This window comes from Sander vitreus, chromosome 16, assembly GCF_031162955.1.
Source record: "Sander vitreus isolate 19-12246 chromosome 16, sanVit1, whole genome shotgun sequence".
In the NCBI taxonomy this organism is placed as follows: domain Eukaryota; kingdom Metazoa; phylum Chordata; class Actinopteri; order Perciformes; family Percidae; genus Sander; species Sander vitreus.
The window spans coordinates 14,716,300-14,736,915 of NC_135870.1; the positions used below are offsets into that span (position 1 = coordinate 14,716,300).

Consider the following 20,616-nt stretch of genomic DNA (forward strand, 5'->3'; position numbering starts at 1 on the left):
CAGCAGAATCCTCCTTAAATTGGTATGAGTTTCTGTTTTGTATCATTTTGTCTAACTCTTATTCTGCCACCTTGATCAGAATACGTCTCTGACTTCTTATGGGACTTAACCTACCTACTTACGTACTTAAAGGTGCCCTGTGGTGTTTTGGACCACTCTAGCACTATGGATCAACATTTGTATCGTCCACACACACAAGGATCCATGCACGGCCAGCCTTGGTTTCAGGCTATATTGCTTATTGACAGTGACAGTAACACAGCAACAAATAATAAAGACAGTGAAGAAGATGGATAGCAACGGAAAAGCAGACATGTATGTAAACAATAAATGATTTTATTAAGCTAATAAAAAAATCAGTTTTCCAAATTTTAAATGTGGAAGGAAATGCACACGTTTGTTAGACCTCAGGAATACACACAGTGGCTTTGGCACCATAAGGCACCTTTAAATAAAGGCTATAAAAATGGGAAGTTCAATAACTCATTTTTCAGTCATATATAAGTTGTGAGCTTGTAGCTTTATCACTAGATCCTCATATATATATATAGGTGTGTTCTGTATATTAAAGAAAATGACACTACACGTCCTTATCCTGGATCTAATCTTCTCACATTTAAACTACTTCATGTCCATCGCTGCTGTGCTCACTACTCCTGTTAGCCCTTACAACTACAGTAATTGCGTGTGCATGTTATTTTCCCCTAAAGCTCTGTATTCCAACGCTCTGTTGCTTGTGTCCATGCTACTACATGAAGTGCACTATGCACTATATGGCTACAGGGAAATGCTTTTTTCCTTCTGTGCAGGCTGTGTGCTGTGCTCTGTTAATGCACATTTAACATGCCTGATGTGGCACCATCAGGGCCGTCACACCATCAGATCCTGACTGTGAGTCCAAAGTGTTGAATGAGGAATGAATTCAAAATTGTGTTGTGTTTACCCTAAAAGAGCATCCCACCCAGATCTGCTCTTCTGTTTTATTATTATTTGCTCTACTTGTTGTTCGTATCAACTATGTTGTTTAAGTGTACACAGTAAATGTTCCTTTTTTGAGATTTGTCATATCCAGCTTTAATATGCAACCAATGTCACATTTGTAAACAGAAAAACAAACAGCAAGCTCCTTTTTAAAGCCTTAGTTTTTATTGGACATGCATCTATAGCCACCACTTACATTAGTGTATAATTGATGCAGTAACCTCTACATGTGCCGTAACAGTTACAGAAATAAAACAGCGCTGGATATTCTCGATCTAGACATTACAATTACTAGTAATGTCACACAGCAGGATGATACAAATATTAACTAGAAAGTTAAACTGACTTTTACAGGGGAGAGATACAGATAATACATCACTTGAATTACTGATTAGTCATTTCAGTTCAAAACTACATTTAGCATCAGATTCATTTTTGTCAAAACTTTGACTTTGTTTTGATTTTCCTTCTTTCCAGAGGTCTTTCTAAAGTTACTCTAAGTCAATGCATGAGAGCGCTGTTTGTACTCCAAATGACAAAAGCACAGAACAGAAGACATCTACAAAATCCAATTAATAACAATTAAGACAATCCGTCAACAGAGTGTACATAAATCTGCTCATTAAAGCACTGTAGTATACAGGATAGGACACAATAATTGCTTATATGTCTAAAGACAAGATTTGGCACAATAACTATTAACAGAAACCCATACCTTACATGATAGGTTCACAGGAAGAGGTAATGTGATGTCATATAAGTAGTTCATACATAAACAGCTACTATATACAAGATCAAATATCTTTTATTGCCAGAATGATATTCGCTGTTTAATACATTTTCTCTTGCGATATAGCTTTGATAAACTTTAAGATAAAAAGAGCAAGAAAAAAATATACATCATTTTGTAAAACTTGTCAAATTTGACAAATGTTTAAAGAAAACTGTTTTTAAATGCTAAACTGCTTGAAGTGTTAAAGAAAACATTCTAAAAAAGAAATCTTAACAAATCAGAAACGTTAATGTAAGTGCTTGACCTTAATACACACAATAACTTGTTTCTGAATGGCCAGTCAACCTGGAAATTATATCAGTAACCTGATATTTTTTTTGGCATTATTTGTTTTATACAAAACATTAAGATTACATTTATAATAAAATCACATAGATTCGATGTATCACTTTTCCAAGTAAGAAAATATAACCATGTTATACTTTAAACAATATGTTGTTTTGGTGGTCCATGTAAAAGCCAGAAAACATTTTTCATGATATGTTAAATTATTGTTCACAGCATACTTCAAAGTATTTAGCATTTTGATATTGTCTGCATGTCCACAAAAATCGACATTTACAGAAAAATGTCAAATACTGAGATTTTGTTTTGCAATGATTACTTTACAAATTGCATAATTATTTGAATACATAGACCATATTTCAAAATGTAAACACATAGAACACACATATATTTCTTGTTTAATGTACATGCAACATGTGAACTGAATATCCTTCATTCTTATTTGCTATAAATATTACAATTAATTTTGTTGTCTAAACTTGTCGTGGTTGACTTTAATCACAGCAGGTAGCTCAGGCCATACAGCAAATCAATTGTCTTTCAGTGTGACACATTATGACTCATTTTGGTGCCTAGATGCACAGATTTGAAATATGCAGCATTTGGCATGTTATCGCTGGCAGACTGTGAGTATATGATTGATATGATATGTTTAATATGTCTGTTTGTTTATGTATGTACCAATCACCAAGGCAAATTCCTTGTAAGTTTTACTTACTGTGGCAATAAACCTTTTTCTGAATCTGATTCTTCTGAAACACGTTTAACAAGTTGTGTGATCCTCATTTGTCTTGAAGTCTGGGCTTTTTGCATAAATGCCTATGCACACACTCTTGTATGATATTTCTTAGAGAGATTTTGTAATTTCTTGCTGTGTTTTGCCTCTTATTTGGACTTTACTGTTACTTAGGTTTAATTCTTACACCTACATTTTTAGCTGGAAACAAAAGCTGGTTGATGTCCAAATCAAGCTTTTCAGCCAAGAAGGCTCACTGTGAGCTTTAAAACATCTTTAGAAATAGCCCCTGGGATCACCTGACATGGCGTACACAGCATGTGGTTGAGGGTCACAGGCTGTGTCAACATACCATTCTCCTTTCCATTGTTCTTTTCAGCAGCGCTGTCCAGTGGGGTCCTGTGCTTGTTCATCAGTTTATTCCAACTGTTGGGTTCTCATTGTACTTTTCATTGGCATGGTGGAAAGTTTGGGAAATTAACATTTGCTAAGTAGCACTAAGCATAAAATACAGCTGAGGTTGATTTAAGTTTGGCTAGATGAAAAATTAGGGGATCACCAAAGTTATTACAATTCATCCTGAGACATTTCACTCAATACCACAAATGTCAACCTCAAGGTGATGCTAGAGGAAGAATCAGGGGTCACCAAATTCATTGGGATACATCCTTCGGGAACCATACATGTCTATACTAAATGTTGTGCCATTTCATCCAGTAGATGTGGAGATATTTCAGAGGATAAGTGAAAACTTTGATTTGCCGGTGGCATTGCAAGAAACGCCAGGGGATCATTAAAGTCAGTAGCATTCATGCTCTGGGAATAAGAAGTGTCTGTTCAAAGTTTAATGGCAATACATCCAACAGTTTTTGAGATATTTCAGTCTAAGCCAAGTGGTGAATCGACCAACTGACAGACTGACATTGTCATCCTTAGAGCCATGCTTCTAGCATGGCTAAAAAGTTGTCAAAATACTTTAAATATTCCATTAAACAGATTTGTGTTTTGACTTAGTGGGGCTACTCTTTTGTTATGATTAAGATCGCAGATGGTAGATGTCTTAGACTTCTGGACTGGAAATCTTGGCGCTAAAACAAACAAAGATTTAATAGAGACACAATAGGCAGTACCCAGTAATTTATATGCTTTCATAGGTGATTTAAAGCTACTTAATATGCAGCCCATCAACACATTTGTATTGCTTTTTTACTATCATCAGTAATATGATTATTGGGTTCTCATCAACAACATTAATTGTTTTTACAGACACCGCAAAGCCATTGCTACAGGACATACTTCTACAGTCTACTCATATCTAATTTCTTAGAAAACATCAGAAATTTGAATCAATGGCACACTCTTGTAGCATAATAATCAGCCCTTGAAATGTCTTTCATTCTTTTTTTACCATGGTATGCTATGATTTGTGGAAACCACTGTCTGACATACAGTAATTTGGTCCAATAAAGAGAGACGCTGTGATGGCATCATTGTGGGTATTGAAAACATTGAACAAAACCAAAAACAGTCAAGTATTTTGGTTAATGTTTGTTTCTTCATTGTCCATCCTTAAATCTCTTTGTAACCAGCTGGTGTAGTATTTACTTCATTCCTCTGCGGAGCATTTGATTTGCTGCAATGAGCATAACGCTGATGATAAATGCAATGGCAAAGGCACAAATCAGGCTTTTACGCACACACGTATGTTTTTCCTGTTGTGTTGGGCTTGCTGTGGAAAGATTTAGAAAAAAATATATATTAGCACATCTGAGTGTCTAAACAGAGCTTTAAAAATGTCTGAACAACATGTGAAATAAAATCTGTATGCAACATACTGTCAATGTCAACATGGGACTCCGGACTGTTCAGATGGCTCTCCTCAGTCATAATGATGTTCTCAATGTCTTTCATGGTGAGGTGGTCACGGAAAGTATCGTAAAGCAGTCTCTTAAGCTCATCCACAGTAAGTTTCTGCATGTCACACTGGGTACATAAAACACCAGGAAAAGTTTAATTAGCAGAGGAAAGACTTTGGGCTCAAAGCCCCTCAGTGACGCAAATAAGTTGTAGGACAATAATATACAGTGGTAGTACAGGGTAACTCCTGGTAAACTAATTTATTTGAATATGCAACTAAATGCGAGGATATGAAGATACTGCATGTGACGTACTGTAATTATCAGAATGGTGTAGTATGTCAAGGCCATTTGGAAATTTGTCATCAAAGAAGCACATAGAATATAATGCATAATAATAATAATAATAATAATAATAATAATAATAATAATAATAATAATAATAATAATAATAATAATAATTTCTGTTTAGTAATTTTAATTGAAACAGATGGCTCGGTATCACACAACAACAGAAAAGCCAGAAGAGAAACTTACAAACTTAAATTACTCAAAAGAGGAAAGAGAATGGATTAATGGACACGGATAAAGGAAAAGTCATAGACTTGATTGATGATACTGATGACAACATATACCTTCCAAAACACTGAATCAAAGTCTGCTCCGTGGAACTTATCAGGCATTCCAGCAGCAGAGAGTTTAGGACCAAGCAATGTGACAAATTCATCAAAACCAACTTGACCGTCACCTGATGAAATGGACAGAAATACAAACATGCCACTATATAACTCATATGTTTGATTATATGCAACAGTCTTTTGAACTTGCTGATCCAGAGAGAGAGAGAGAGAGAGAGAGAGAGAGAGAGAAAGAAACGTACCATCTATATCAAGTCTTTGGATGATAACCTCCAGCTCCACCTCATTGGGCATGTAGCCCAGTGAGCGCATGGCCATCCCCAACTCCTGCTTTGAGATGAAACCATTCCCATCTCGGTCAAATACTTTGAAAGCCTCACGTATCTCTGTTGGGAGGAGAAGGGCAGTAATTATATTAAGAGTGGAGAGGAAGGAGGTATAGCATGTTTATATGGATTATTCACATACAACTTCCCAATGTGAGCAACAGCAGGCTGGCTCAGTTGAATATGTTGATTTAAATTATATGTGTACATGTTTAAATCAGTAGGAATATTTGAATATTTAGTGTTTGAAGAGTTGGAATTGCAAGAGTAAGAGTAAGAATGTAAAACTCCTTTTCTCTTGTTACAAATACAGCAGAGGAATTAAAGGATAAATATGCTGATATTTTTAATTTTTCTTATAATCAATTATTTCCAATATCTTTTTTCTGATCCTACTGTAGTATCTGTATAGCCAAATCCTGATATACTGTAGCTTATTCCTTGTACTATAGAGCCCAATTGTTGTCCAAAAACGATTAAAAACAAATCAATTAGTTGTTCCTTTATTGCCTGTTTATTTTGAGTAAATCCACATACGCGGCCCTGCTGCTATAAGTGCCTACTACTGCACCAAATCCACAGCTGAAAATAGCCCCCAACAAATGCACTATTTACTCCTGTTTGAGAACCTTTGCCATTTTTAGACATTTTGGTCTTTAGAGTGAACAAATGGACTTGGGGCTGAGAGTAAGAGACATGGCAGGGCAAGCTATTTAGCATTTATAAGCAGTATAGAAACATTAAATACAGGTCTATAACATGCTATAATAGTTGTATGCAGCTATATGGACACGTTTTTATTAAGATTCAATGGTTGTAAGAAATTACAGCTTCAACTAGGAATACTTATTCTAATCATTATGTGTTTATACACCAGCCTCCGCTTATGGGTGCTCACAGGAGGAGTTACAGTCAAGTTCTAATCCACCAATCCTCATTAAAAGCAGGGGCAGGTTCAATCGCTTCAGCACAATAGACTGACAGAGAGAGAGAGAGAGAGAGAGAGAGAGAGAGAGAGAGAGAGAGAGAGAGAGACTGCATTTAAATGTTTCAGCACCATGGAGAGAGACAGAGAGACTGTAGTTGAATATTTCAGCACAATGGAGAGAGAGAGAGAGAGAGAGACTGTAGTTGAATGTTTCAGCACCATGGAGAGAGAGAGAGAGAGAGAGAGAGAGAGAGCGAGACTGTAGTTGAATGTTTCAGCACCATGGAGAGAGACAGAGAGACTGTAGTTGAATATTTCTGCACAATGGAGAGAGAGAGAGAGAGAGAGAGAGAGAGACTGTAGTTGAATGTTTCAGCACCATGGAGAGAGACAGAGAGACTGTAGTTGAATATTTCAGCACCATGGAGAGAGAGAGAGAGAGAGAGAGAGAGAGAGAGAGAGAGAGAGTGAGACTGTAGTTGAATGTTTCAGCACCATGGAGACTATACGTGCACAGTAGTATTTTCCTGAGTTGCAGTAAAATAGATAAATAGAATGAATAGATAAAGTGTGGCCCCTGTGTATATTAAGATGTATTCTATTTTGTTGCCTGGCTTTGTTTGTTATAGATGTATACTAACAGGCACCTTCACAGCCTACACCTGTTAGCCACAGCACAATTGGTTGTGACAGAAGGTAGTGAGCAGGTTAATGTGTTTATCATTAACTACAATTTTTGGGAAATAATGCATTAACATTGCCATTTGGCTCCTGTCCTCACCCTGCATTACAGTATTCAGTTGAAGTGGTAAAAAAAGAGCAATAGCACATCAAAGGCACTGAACCCCGGTGGCTCTTTTTAATGTAGATCCTCAAATATACAAGACTCTTCGATGCTTGCTCAGTAGTCACGTCATTAGATGAAACAAGGCAACATGTAGGATATGAAATTATACCAACAGATAAATGACACAACGTACCGGTATACATGTACAATGCTAGCCTGATATATTATCAGCAGGAAAGGAAAAGTGTTGAGAACAACAAATAAATGAACATTGGAATTAACAGTGGGACAGGGACACAGCCAAGTGCCTCTTCCAGGCACGGTAACCTACTGTATATAGGCTCAGTCAGTCTACATCATTAAACATTAACATAATAAAACATAGACTCATCTACAGTATATTCAGATATAACATGTACTTGTATACTGCTACTACCTGCTAATACCTTATTTGAACTTCATATGGATTAAAAGCATGTAATTATACTGACTCTTTCTACCACGGAGAAATTTGCATGCAAGTATGTGATTGGGAAAGCACCAGCTGTAATTTGCATTCAAGCCCACAAGTAGACAAGCACTGACCATCCATCTTGTGTACATGAATGACAAGTGATGAGTTTACAAGTGATAGCCCACAGTGACAGACTATAGCCTAAACAGAAGAAACTGTTGCAAGAGGCATTTGGTCTTTGGTACATTCATTGGGGTCCTTCTGAACAAGTATCACTGTCTGTAACAAACCTTGACATATCAGACACAACATATTTGTCTAAATTACAGCAGTGCTGCTTGAGTTTGGTTATCTTCCTTCAGCACCACCTTAGATTCAATGTCATGACCCCTGGCGCCAGTGACAAATAATTAATTCACTGAGCCAGCTGAGCAGCGGCTGGACTACTGATTGTGTCACACCATGAGGAGTGAATTGTTTTTTTTTTTTTAAATTACACACTAGGGACAAAAAAAAAGAGTCTTAACGTCTCTGAAAAGGTAGGTCCATTACAATCTCATATTTAATTTATCATCAGTTTTTTTTAAAGTTGTTTTATACTGGAATGCATTACATTACATTACATTTTAAGTGACTCCTTCCAATAAGTGCATTCAACCATTAAGGTACAAATCAGAACAGCAAGAATTACGTAGAAGTACATTAGCTTCAAATAAGTCAACTACAAAGTGTAAGTGCATTTTTTTTTATAATGCAGAAGGTCAAAACACCATATGGTGCAACCCATTTCTGATACAGTCTTAACACAAACTGATCATTATAAGCTTCACAAAGGTAATAATATTACATTAATTGTTTTGACATTATCATGTCCGACTTGTGCATGTCATAGTGTGGATATTAATAAATTATTTTAAAAGCATCATTGTGCAGTATTTTGAGGACAACAACAATGCATTTTGAACATGCCTGCAAACTACAAGCACGAAACAGTTGCATTTAGATATGCAGTAGACATAGTACATACAGTACATACAAACGTACAAAGAGTATACACAAGATACTACAGAAGCGCCACCATTGTTGTTTAAAAAAAGAAAACTGGTAAAGGTGAGATTTGGTGAAAACTCACCTTTACCAGTTTTAACAGACTCAGCTTTTGTTCGACTGTGAGTCCTTGATCAGAGTAACCTTGCACTGCTCTGTCTGCATCAGCTCGATTATCTTAAGTCAGCGCCAAGCCATGGCTGTCCTTGTACTGTATGTAATCACAGGATTTTTTTAAAATTAATTCAGCATTCCCCCTGCAGCAGCAAGTAATCAAGGTCTGTATGACCAAACCTTTTAGGGTTCATTCTGCTGATAGGAGGATAAGAATTTCAGAGCTTTAACTGAAATACCAACTTGTTTAACACTATTAAGCAAATCATTAATATTTGTGTGAAATAAGTTATTGTTCAAGTCAGTGACAATATATTGACTGATAAAATGTAATAAAATATTATCTGTGACTTCCATTTTTTATGACCAATATGTCAGAATGTTTTAGAGTGTCTGTAGTCTTTGAGATATTGGCACGGACTGTAGCACTGAGTCAAACAAAATACGTCATCAGTGTTCAGAGTCAAGTCAAGGGTAAAACATGGTCATGGGTGTGTCCACAATGACAAATCTGTCACAAATCAGATTCAACAAATAGAAAACTAATTATTTGGTATATGTGTTGGAGAGGTCAATGACATGGATATCAAAATCATAATAATAATCATACTGTGCAAAGAAAAACGAATATGACAATTAAGATAATTTATTTGGTTTAGATATATTATATGAAGCTTGCAACATACTGTATTGTAATTGTTGGCTTCAGATGTAAAAACAATTCTATTTTCTTTAACAAAGTTAGTTTAATAAAGCTCTGATTTTTGGACATGATGTATGTAAATTAACAATAACAAAGCTACAGCTTTCCAGCTAAAGTATGTAACTGAAAAACTCAGGTCCTGTCAGATACAAATCTGATGAAGGCAGCACACTGGTTTTATGGACGGTCCAAACAAATGTGCATTGTGTCATTAGTGTGTAGCTGCCTTTTCTAAATCAGTCAGTAATCTTTTTCATTTCTGATAATGTGCATTCTTTACATCCTGGTGACAGGTGCTGTATCATCTTGAAAACAATTTTGGGGGGCTGCAGAAGAAATATTTGTTTTTGTTGCACAAGAATAGATTTGACGCCCTTCAGTGTATCCTGGATTACCAATGTTGTAGGATTGGATCAATTGAGGCCAAGAGTATATAAACCAAATTACATAGAATGATATCACATTAAACTGCCATTTTGAGTTTACTGAAACAAAAGTGATATGAGCAATTCATCAAATGTTGCCATGCAAGAACAAAATGAAATATTGACTGACAATTTCATGACAGGTGAGACCAACAGCTGCCAACAGAATCATTATGCTGATTGTTTCCTGGAGAGCAAACTGTCTTATTTATGTTTATTTATTCTGCAACGTAGAGCTGTTTGTTTTAGCTTATTTGACCTACTGTTTATCATCTGTCTTTCACTTATTTTTTAGCATGTGCTCCCCATCCTTCTCAGCTCAGTTTACTTCTTGCCCCAATCCCAAACTTCCCCCGTAAGGACACTTATACATTTAGGAGCCTATACTGTATATAATTTGTTTTGTAATAAGCTTGAATTTAAGTGTCCCATACATCAAAGAGCCACTTCTGCCAACACTGAGATCTAAACACAGGACTTAAAAGTCTGCTGACCTTCCAAGTGAGCTAAAACAGAACATGAGGAGCAACAGATCAGACTGACCTTTCTGACCGACCAACAGAGTGATTCATGCGGGTTGTTGGTGTAGCTAAAAACATCCATGGAAATAGTCCATGGCGAGGGCTAATGCCAAGAAACTCACCGCTGCACTTTGGCAGTGTCTGTGCCACAGGCAGGGGCGGAAAGGCCATGGAAGCTCGCTCACCTAAATAATTGGGGAAATTCAAATAATGGCTTTGAGCCAGATAAAGACATGTCATAGACCAACATAGCATTAAGAGAAAGATGATGTTTTACATCACCTCTACTTTTATTTTTTATTTAAGTGGCCAAGCTGTAATTAAAAGATGCCACAACAGGGGATATGAAGCAAACTACTTATTATAAATAGAAATATGTCACTGTGACTAAACTGAATACATGTGTGTACCTAATGGTGCGTGTTAAAGTATCAAATGCATTTTGGTACATTATCACAGTTTGATGCCACAGTTGGTGTCCCTTACATTATTTCACTTGCTGAGAGGACTTCAGAGAGTTTCAAGACTGCAGACTGAATATCATGTTGTTCAGCCATTTGTTTTCCAATATCACAATTCGAATCAGTATCACAATGTTGACAAGATTTCTAAACATACAGAGCTGTCCAGGCTCTGTGTATTTGCTGGTGGTCCCACTGTTTCAATTGAGACACGTGTAGCATTGACGTGGCTAGCATTAGTTTGCTGCTAGTCCTACTATTTCTTATGTTATGTTAGCTTGGATATGTGACTTTTCTTTTACATTGAATTTCAAATTTCAAATAACTATGAAATACATATCTCCGTTTCTTTTCAAAGTTTTAGCCATATTTCAAGAAAGGGCTCTCCCTTTTTTCTGCGTAATCGGTCATAAGCTGAAGTTTCTGTGAAACCGGACGTTTCTGTAAATTTGTCTGTATCATTCCTATGCATTGGAGAAGATACTGGAAAATGTGTGGGTTTCAGGGAAAACAGGGGTCGTCTTTTGAATGAGAAACCAAACAATGTAATCTCAAATAAAATCCTAAATTAAGTACGTTTTTACAGAAACCGCAGTATTCAAGTCCAGGTGAGAAAATATTACGAGTGTCATTTGCCCTAATCAACATTCTCTGCTTAAAAGTAAAGATTGTGGGGTTTTGTGTTTTCCTTAAATGAAGGAAAGGGTTTTCTTATTAAAAGGCTATTTATTGAAGTAGTTACCAAAAATTGGTTAAAAGGAGGATAACATTATTCACTGAGCGATGAATTAGACTCTTTTCATTAAATAAGAGCCCCTCCCAGGTGGTTATCAATAATGACATGATTACACCCATGACTCCTTCACTCTGATAATGAAAGGCAAAAAACATGTGAATCACATTAACCAGAGGCTACAAAAATAAAAAATACTGTGCAGCTCAGAGAGCTCCATTCAGTAAATGTATACACATCATACAAATACCATCAGAGTAATGCAAACATACAAATAAATATTAAGGGCTGTGAAAATACCTCTAAATTGTGCAGCAACTGCTAAGAACATGATTTTCTTGAAGCGAAATTCAACTGATATTTCTGCCTGACTACGAACCCAAAAAATACGTAAGATAAAATCTGACAATTAGGTAACTACTTGCAGTAGCTTCAAGTCTATGCTTAACTTGTATGGATGCTCTAGAACTAAATAATATACTGAATATTGTGATGGCAAATTTACATTTAAGCATGATTCTCTATATTATTTGTATAATTTCTTTTACTGTTTCTCTCACAATACTGGAAGGGAGTTTTTCTTATTCTCACATGTTGAAAGTAAGAGCCACAAAGTCTGGGAACGTAATGTGTACGTTGAACAGATAGGGGCTACAAGCCTAAACACCCTAAACGATCTGTTATTTCTCCCTGGATAGTTGAGACTTCTCATATAGTTGAGATAAACGAGATGTCTAAACCTCGGGGTAGAAAGCGCTGCAGAGGGGAAGAAGTGAAGTGGCTCCTGAATGTCTGACTATGTTTGATTGTAAGAAATGTTGAGTCATGTTTAGAAAGGGGGCATGTCTTTCTATCTCACTGGAGATGCATATATACTGTGTGCTTTTTCTTATTCGTTGAAGAGACCTTTCAAACCAGCGCTGCATGCCTTTTGTGAACAATGTGCTTCCTTGTAAACTTGCAAGTTTATAATAAAATACAAAAACCTAACTTGGTTTAGTCTTCGACTGTCCTTATTTTGTTTCATCTTCCTATTTTAAAACATCTACACCTGCTGCATTGGAAACTTCCACCACAATACCTCATTCAAACACACCTTGACTGAATCTGCACAAGCACCAGGCTTTTGCAAAATATCACAGTGGTGTCGCACTGGATACACACAGTTCATACAATTTCAACTGATTCGGTGTGAACTGAATTAGTCAAAAATATAATATGATGAATCATGATATGACAAGACATGATTCACCATACCATAATATGTTGCCCCTGTGGAGTGTTTTAACATGTATACATAGTAAAAAAGATAAATCACCCCATCATCACAGGTCCCACACTTTTACGCCTGTCTTTCTTTGCTACAGATTTACTGCATCTTCACATTATTACATTTATAAACAACACACACACGTCACTGGAGACGACGTGAAGACGTGCTGCAACAAGCCCTGCAGATAAAACAACTCCCGAAGTCAAAAGTATTAAATACTCCCACTACCTGCAGCTCTTTGCAGGCTCAGTTGAAATTACATGACCTGATCTCTTTGGGAAAGTTGCAATTAGACAAATCAGTTAGAGTTTGACTTCATTAACAGTTGCTGCTGTTTTGCATGACCAAATCAAATGACTTATTGTCAGTAGAGATTTTACTTCAACTGATCTCTTTTTCTACAAGATGGTATTGTCCGGCTTTATGTTGTTTTGTTAAGTTCATCTGTAATCTTTATATGCCTTCATGAAGCTGCTTCTCCTGGCCAGATCTCTCACACTTTTCATGATATAATAAATAATGATAAATAATGGTAAAGTTAAAAAAAGGAAACAGGCTGATTAACATGCTGTTATTTGCAGTGCAAGGTCTTGTTTACTGATGTTTTCTGTTAAGAATATGTCCATATGTCCTACAGTGAGACGGAGGGGTGGCTGTTTGAGATTAAGACAGGCCCATCACATTTTGGCATCATGTGAACCCTTCAATTTACTGTGTTTGCTGCAGCCTCAAGTTGAAGTGAATCTTTGTGGGTAACTTGACCTGCAGCTCTTCTTACCTCCCAGTTATATTGAAGGATAATAGTAGAATAGATTTTATGTTTTTGTCCAAGTTAAGTTTTGATCAGTTAAGATTTGCTTTGTGTCAAAATGCTTCCCAACTCGGATGATGTAAATGATCGTTGTTACAGTGATGATCACACATTTGTCATTAAATACAGAGGAAGCCACATTTAAGCTGTGGCAAATACTTTGTACAACCGAGCATGGCAAGTCTGTAGCTTTTTAACCTTGTTGTTGTTGGTTTGCTGTGAAAACATCAAAACACTATCTTGCCTGACAAATAAAACTCTCTGTGTACAGTATACTTACAGTTATAGATCCCTGACATCTGTAATAAAGTAACACACACACACACACACACACACACACACACACACACACACACACACACACACACACACACACACAGTAAACATTGCAGCAAAAAACACAATTGTAAGCACAAAAGCAGACAGCTTTGCATACAAAGTGGAAGACGGTCTATACTCTGCTACAATGCCTAACGTCTGGGGGATTCTCCTGCTGACTGTGATCTATAAATACTGTTCACCTCCTCTGTCAGCAATGCACCGAGGAGTGATACAAACTCAAAGAGACCTCCAAGAGTGTAACTGCTGGGAAGTCATGACTGTTGAGCCATAAAACGAGAATCTCATCAGTTTCAACACACCAGGTGCAGCGTATGTGCAGTTTGTGTGCCAGTTTACTGTAAGTTTTGGTGTGTATTTTAGTAATTGTAATATTGACAAGTTAAGTGATATAATTGTTATATTGCCTTGTCAAAAAATGAGTTTGTTTTAATTTGTGAGTGTAATTATCAAAGGTTGTGGAGGAATTTCAATGTATTTTAGTCAAAGTATCTTGGATGTATTCAGTTATCTCAGTCATTCACGTATAATAGGCTGAACTTGGCCTTGGACCTTGGTTTTAATATTGTGCTCATTAAGTAGGGGCACACACTTGGCACAGCATAATGTTCATAGACATAGACATTTACAAAATTATGCTCAGTGGTTTTAACTGTCTCTCACATATGGTAAATACACACATAAATGGATGTGTTGAACATGAATAATATAGTGATCACTGCTATGTCACTGGCATAAATAAGCAGCATTGGTGAAAAAATTAGATGTCCATAACAGAGAGACTACTTACGGTAACAACCAATGCCCAAAGGTAAACCATTTATAACATTGTATAATTACAGCTCAAACTAATCAGGTTTTGGATAAGAGGGTTAGGCTTCACATATCTATGCCCTGTTTTAGAAGAAGCAGTAATACAGTTGCTCGCAGTAATGGTTTGAAGACACGTCAGGGTTTATGACAACTGCATGACACAAGGACAAGAAAAGGGCAGGAAGCCTTGCCACTGATCCTGCCCACCTAGCAACCATCTGTTCGAAAAACATTCCCTGGAAACCGCAGTTCCATTAAGAGCTGGGATTACTTAATCATCCTCCCTAAAGCTCGCCCAGTATAAACAATAGTGTCTCCAGTCAGTGCAATCGTTTGTAGTTGTCACTGTTAATGTATTTGCTATAAAGATTTCTCTAATATAAAAATTGTAAATATGCAATGTCCAATTTGGTTAATGGTAAATACAGTTAATATTGCAGATATGATTGTGATCCACATAAAATGTCATTAAAGATCACAAATGCGGGATTACAAAGACACAAAGATAATCTCTGTGGAGTCTTGAGCATGCAACTGGTATAGTTGTCCATGCTTTATTGGTTAATAATAATAATTTAATTAAGTAATGTGTTTAAATGAAACCTGTAATTTACATTTGAATGAGAAAAAGTATTTTCTATAAAGTATCCTCATCCTCAATCCTCATTATCGCTATTAGTGCCAGTTAATAATCAGTGTTGGGGAGTAACAGAATACATGTACCGGCGTTACGTATTCAGAATACAAATTATGAGTAACTGTATTCCGTTACAGTTACAATTTAAATAGTTGGTATTTAGAATACAGTTACATTGTTGAAATCAATGGATTACATGACGATACTTCTCTGTTTCACGGGTTTAATCACTCTCGCAACTCCATGCATTTCCCAGAAGCCCCAACATGAAAACGAAATAATTAGCTATTTGCGTGATCACTGATAGAGGTAAAGATGGAGCCGGAACCGGCACAACAGAGCCAGGGCAGGAATGCGTTTCTATCTTGGAATTCAAACAGCATTTAACATTAAAGAAAGAGAAGGGAGAACGAAATATAACTGTGCACTGCAGTGCAACTTCTGCTTGCCAGCAACCAACTTCCTTTCAGTGTCCAAATTACTCCACCTTCAACCTGAAGAAGCATCTTAAAGTAAGTTATTTTTAGCCAAGGGTAGTCGTCTGCTGTAGTTTTACTGGTCACCTTGCTATTGTATAGTTCACGTGCGACTTTACTCCTACATGCTGATTTACTAGCCCCAGAGCCGTTGAAAGACTAGCCCCGTTTGACATGTTAACTAATGTTAGCTAAAATTAGCTCATGGTAGCTTAGACTGCGGTTAGATTTTTGTAGTATGCAGTTTGGGACTACAAATACAAAAATCTATCTGCTTGTTTAGGTACACATTCAGCCAGTTGGAACAGAAGAACACACCAGAATAGGTTCTAGTTTAGTAAGCTGTATGTGATGGCCGCATTCCTACTTATAAAATGCAATTCAATATGGAAGTAATCCAAGTATTCAGAATACGTTACTCAGATTGAGTACCGTAACGGAATACGTTACAAATGACATTTTTGGGCATGTATACTGTACTCTGTAACAGAATATGTCTTGAAAGTATCCTTCCCAACACTGTTAATAATTATTTGTCATTAATCTCTTTTTAAATAATGATGAGTGTCTTCCTATTATTTTCCATGCTACAATAACTTTTTACTTTTAAAATCATGTTTTAAATGCCACCAAGACACACATTATAGAATATTAAGTCATCCATTGAGGCCCTTATGTCTTGCAGAAAAGAAAAAGTTCTTCAATAAAAGAACTTGAAGTTGTCTCAGTTAGTTGAATACTGGCAGAGTGTTACTTAAACAGTAGTCTCGTATTGGCTGAACTATATCCACAGTGCTGTGTCAGCGCTGCATTATGGTCTGGCGACACCACCTATCTATTCTGGGAGAGGGCAAAAAACGCTGTGGCTTGTTTGCATTTCTTTAAACCATTTACAACTTTCCTGGGCGATACTAAGCCCCAATAGCGGGGATGGTCAGAGCAACATGTGTCAGGCTTTTTCGCATGTTCATCCTTTGAGCCAGACTACTGAAACAGCATCTAGTTGCCATTTGAGAAACTGCAGCTCAAGGCACGTCCGCATTGGCTTCAGCATTAAACCGAGGTGGTCACTGGTTGCTTAAACAGCAAAGTGATTGAGGATTTTGTTAATGCCCTCAAGAAAGATGTTTTGATATGTAACATTGTCTTCTCTGATCTCAAGAGGTGAGAGATGTGTTTTTCTTTGCGGGAGCTCTCACCTTTCCTACCAGTTCTTCATTGTTCACCCAATTGTTCAAGTGTGGCTAATTTACATGTAAGTCAACCTAATTGTAACTTGTCACCTGTTCCATGCAGATACAGTATCAAACACCTTCATCACTAATAAAATATTTTGTGCATCTCATTATAATCTGTTTAACATTCTCGTTCTTCACAGTTTTACCTGAAGGCGAAACTGAACTAAACTCTCTTTGCAACGTCCTTTTGTCCTTGTGTGTTGTGTTTGTCAGTGGGCACAACAATGGGAGTCAGCATGTCTCTGCAACAATGTCACCAAGAGAAATTCTTGTTGATTTAATCACAGAAGTCACAGAGGTTTGTGCTCACTTTTTTATGTTCCATGGTCTCTACTTGCAAAATGTGTCTTTATTATTATCACTTTGTAAGGTAAAAAATGCTTAAATAGAAGAGTAGATGTTATTATATTTGAACCATCACATTGGACAATGTGTAGGTGATACAGAATGATTTAGGTAAAAGTGAATATAAAACTACAATAGAGAGTAAAACCAAAATAATGTATTAAAGAAAACAGTAATTAACAACAGGGTATAGTGACCAAATAATAATAGACCTATATAAAATCTATAATCTGAACTGCAGTCAGGATTAATGTCTGAGAATTATTCATCTCATTGGTATGGATTCCATGAAGTCAAAATGAAGACACGCCATTACTGTGCATATGTCTAGTGTCATTTGTGTAGTCATCTCCTAAAGCTTAATATATAGCAGTTCAGTGATGGGTTGTAATCTGTTTCTCTGATGAGCCAAAATTACACTGGGTGTAAATATACACCTTGCTAGGAAAAAGCTATTATCATAAATTGATTAGGGAGAGTAATTACATTAGTTGAGCAATTAGGGAACTTCTGCCCCGCAGTAATTAAAGATTTTGGGGATGAAACAATATTTATTGGCTGATTTGCAGAGCTCTGAGAAAAAGGGGAACAATTTTCACTCAGAAACACCGGTCCGCAGTGCTGTTCACAGACCTGCAACAGCAGCTCCCACGCTGTGTGTTAAGGTGAAGCAGTTGTAGTGTAAAGGGTCGTTGTCAGTAAGTGGGAGGTTGCTGATTCAGTCTGTCTGAGGATCTGTAATAGGAAGAGGTTTTTCTGAAACTCTCATACCTCCCTCAACAACTACAAGCAGACAAAAGGTAGAGCAATGTTTACCCTGGGCACTGCCGAGGTGTGAGGCCATATAAATGTAGCAGTGCATCCCTGGGTAAACACATTCACGGTTGAATGGGCCATCTCGGTTCTGTTCTGAATATTTAATGGCTCTCAATGAGTAAACTACACTTTGAAAATATTTCTCCATTAACTGAAAGCTGTATTGTCATTGACTTCACGGCTTTTTGTGCAACACACAACCCTCACATTTTACTGTTGCTCTAAATTCTTGCTTTTCCATGGCCAACCTGTAAATTACATCTATGTCGTCATTGCAGTTAGTGGATTTTCAATGTCAAATGAGTGGCTCAAAGGAAGGGCAGGCCGCCACTTGTGGGCTCGGGCAACCTACAGACAGGAGAAAGGGAAATAGAATTCCCTTCGCATAAAAGACTTAGTGATTTCAAATCTGATCTGAGTTATCTCTTTATTGTAGTCTGCTGGGCTTAACTCCAAATCACTGCCAGATGTGCTTTCTCATTGTGAGGACCATTTGCCAAAACAAAACCTCCATTATTAACAGCTATGCACTGTGGTTACTATAGCAAGAACGAACATAATGCTCGAATGAATCTTTTAAATGGCCTAAGTACAACACTGTGCTATGGATGGTCGTTCTTATTAATTAATGACAGGATGCAATACATCAAACAAACTGGAAAGAGATGAGAGCATGTCATTTAAAACTCAAAATGAATCAATCTCCCATCTTATTAATGAGGCTTTATCTGTCATAGATTTCCTAGAAATGGTATTGTAATATGCATTTTATAGTTATAAGCCTGCCATTCATCACAGCCATTTTCTCTATTTCAGACTCCCTCTTTTTATGCAGATTTCAAGCCTTGTCTCCTGAAGTCTTGTCTCTTGGCTCAAGAACAAATGACTGAATGAGAACAAAATCCGGTGCAATAAAGTCTCACAGGTGTTATGGATATAGCCAGCAGGTATGGCATTGTGTATAAAGATGTAATTTACTCACATGTTTATGACAATGTCCATGTATGGGGAACTTGGCATGTGTGGTGCACCGTATATATGCTTAAAAATCGTGAGGATTATTAGCTATTTAGTGTAATTATTAGAGGATGATGTGACATTTTGAATTGATGTACAAATGACAAAAAAAAAATACTGTTTGGTGTTTGTGTCGTTTTTTCCAAAAATCAGAAGCAGCAACAGAAAAAGAAAAAGATGACAGAAACAGAGATAAATATGTCAACATACAGTTTGTCTATGTATCCCAGATTGTGTGGGACATTTAAACCCTAAAGGTAATGATGAACATCTGTACTACTGAACGTTTTTTTTTTTTACCAGAAGAAAGTGTCCAGTCAGATTTGTGAATCAGAAAAAGAAGCGCTTACCAGCTGGAGCTCTCCAGGGTGCTGAACTAGTTTGTCAGGTGGACATTGCATTTAGATGTTAACAACTCTTTAACATTACATTAAGAACATGCAACCACAATCCAACCGACTAAACAAACAAGACTCACCTTCAACCTCATCCTCGGGCAGGATAACAGGGGTCCGGTAGGACAGGACATCTGGAATAGTGCAAAGTCCCTTGTACATGAACCTGGTGGTCACAGCACGCACTGGCATTTCTGCGAGGGAAAACCAACTGTGTCGCGATCTTCATATAGCTTATCTCTCCGGAGATTCAAGACAGACCATTTGCTACTGTTCTTGATAAACATACAAAACAGTACCCTCCCCCCCCCCTTTTTCAAAGTTCAACGCTCGTCTTTTTTATATTCTCGATAATAATAATATGAACACAATCACGTTGCGTTCGGCTGCGTGTTTAACCAAGAATTCAGCTTGTAAATCGCCTTTGGTTTAAATGCATAGCCTGTAGCAGATTACTGTAAGCAAGGAATAAAGCAAATAGGGCATGCCATTTCATAGAAAATGACACATAAAAATTATACTTCATAGACTGATGACTATTCAGATATTGATTAGCTATTATTATAACTGACGCAATCAAAGATATAAAAATGCTACTTTGTCATTCTTCTATCCACGTATATATCCTGCATTATAAAAGAAAATAAGATGATAAATTCACTTTACAA

General features: G+C 36.9%; 1 protein-coding gene across 1 annotated transcript; it reads right to left on the minus strand.

Annotated features, from left to right (window-relative positions):
* Window positions 1–4,396: 4,396 nt before the first annotated feature.
* On the minus strand, window positions 4,397–20,140 carry cabp7b (calcium binding protein 7b). Its single transcript, XM_078272092.1, has 5 exons — window positions 20,032–20,140; window positions 5,532–5,675; window positions 5,287–5,399; window positions 4,631–4,778; window positions 4,397–4,524 (listed from the first exon to the last, which is right to left on the minus strand). Exons 1-5 carry the CDS (start codon window positions 20,138–20,140, stop codon window positions 4,397–4,399), a joined length of 642 nt encoding a protein of 213 aa, XP_078128218.1.
* Window positions 20,141–20,616: the final 476 nt, after the last annotated feature.

Excerpts from the sequence above, each read along its gene's own strand:
- cabp7b (XM_078272092.1), bottom strand. The coding sequence starts at position 20,140 with ATGCCAGTGCGTGCTGTGACCACCAGGTTCATGTACAAGGGACTTTGC. Across the intron at positions 5,676-20,031 it reads GCCCGAGGATGAGGTTGAAG|AGATACGTGAGGCTTTCAAA; the intron begins GTGAGTCTTGTT and ends TCCTCCCAACAG. Across the intron at positions 4,779-5,286 it reads TTGATTCAGTGTTTTGGAAG|TGTGACATGCAGAAACTTAC; the intron begins GTATATGTTGTC and ends TTATGTACCCAG.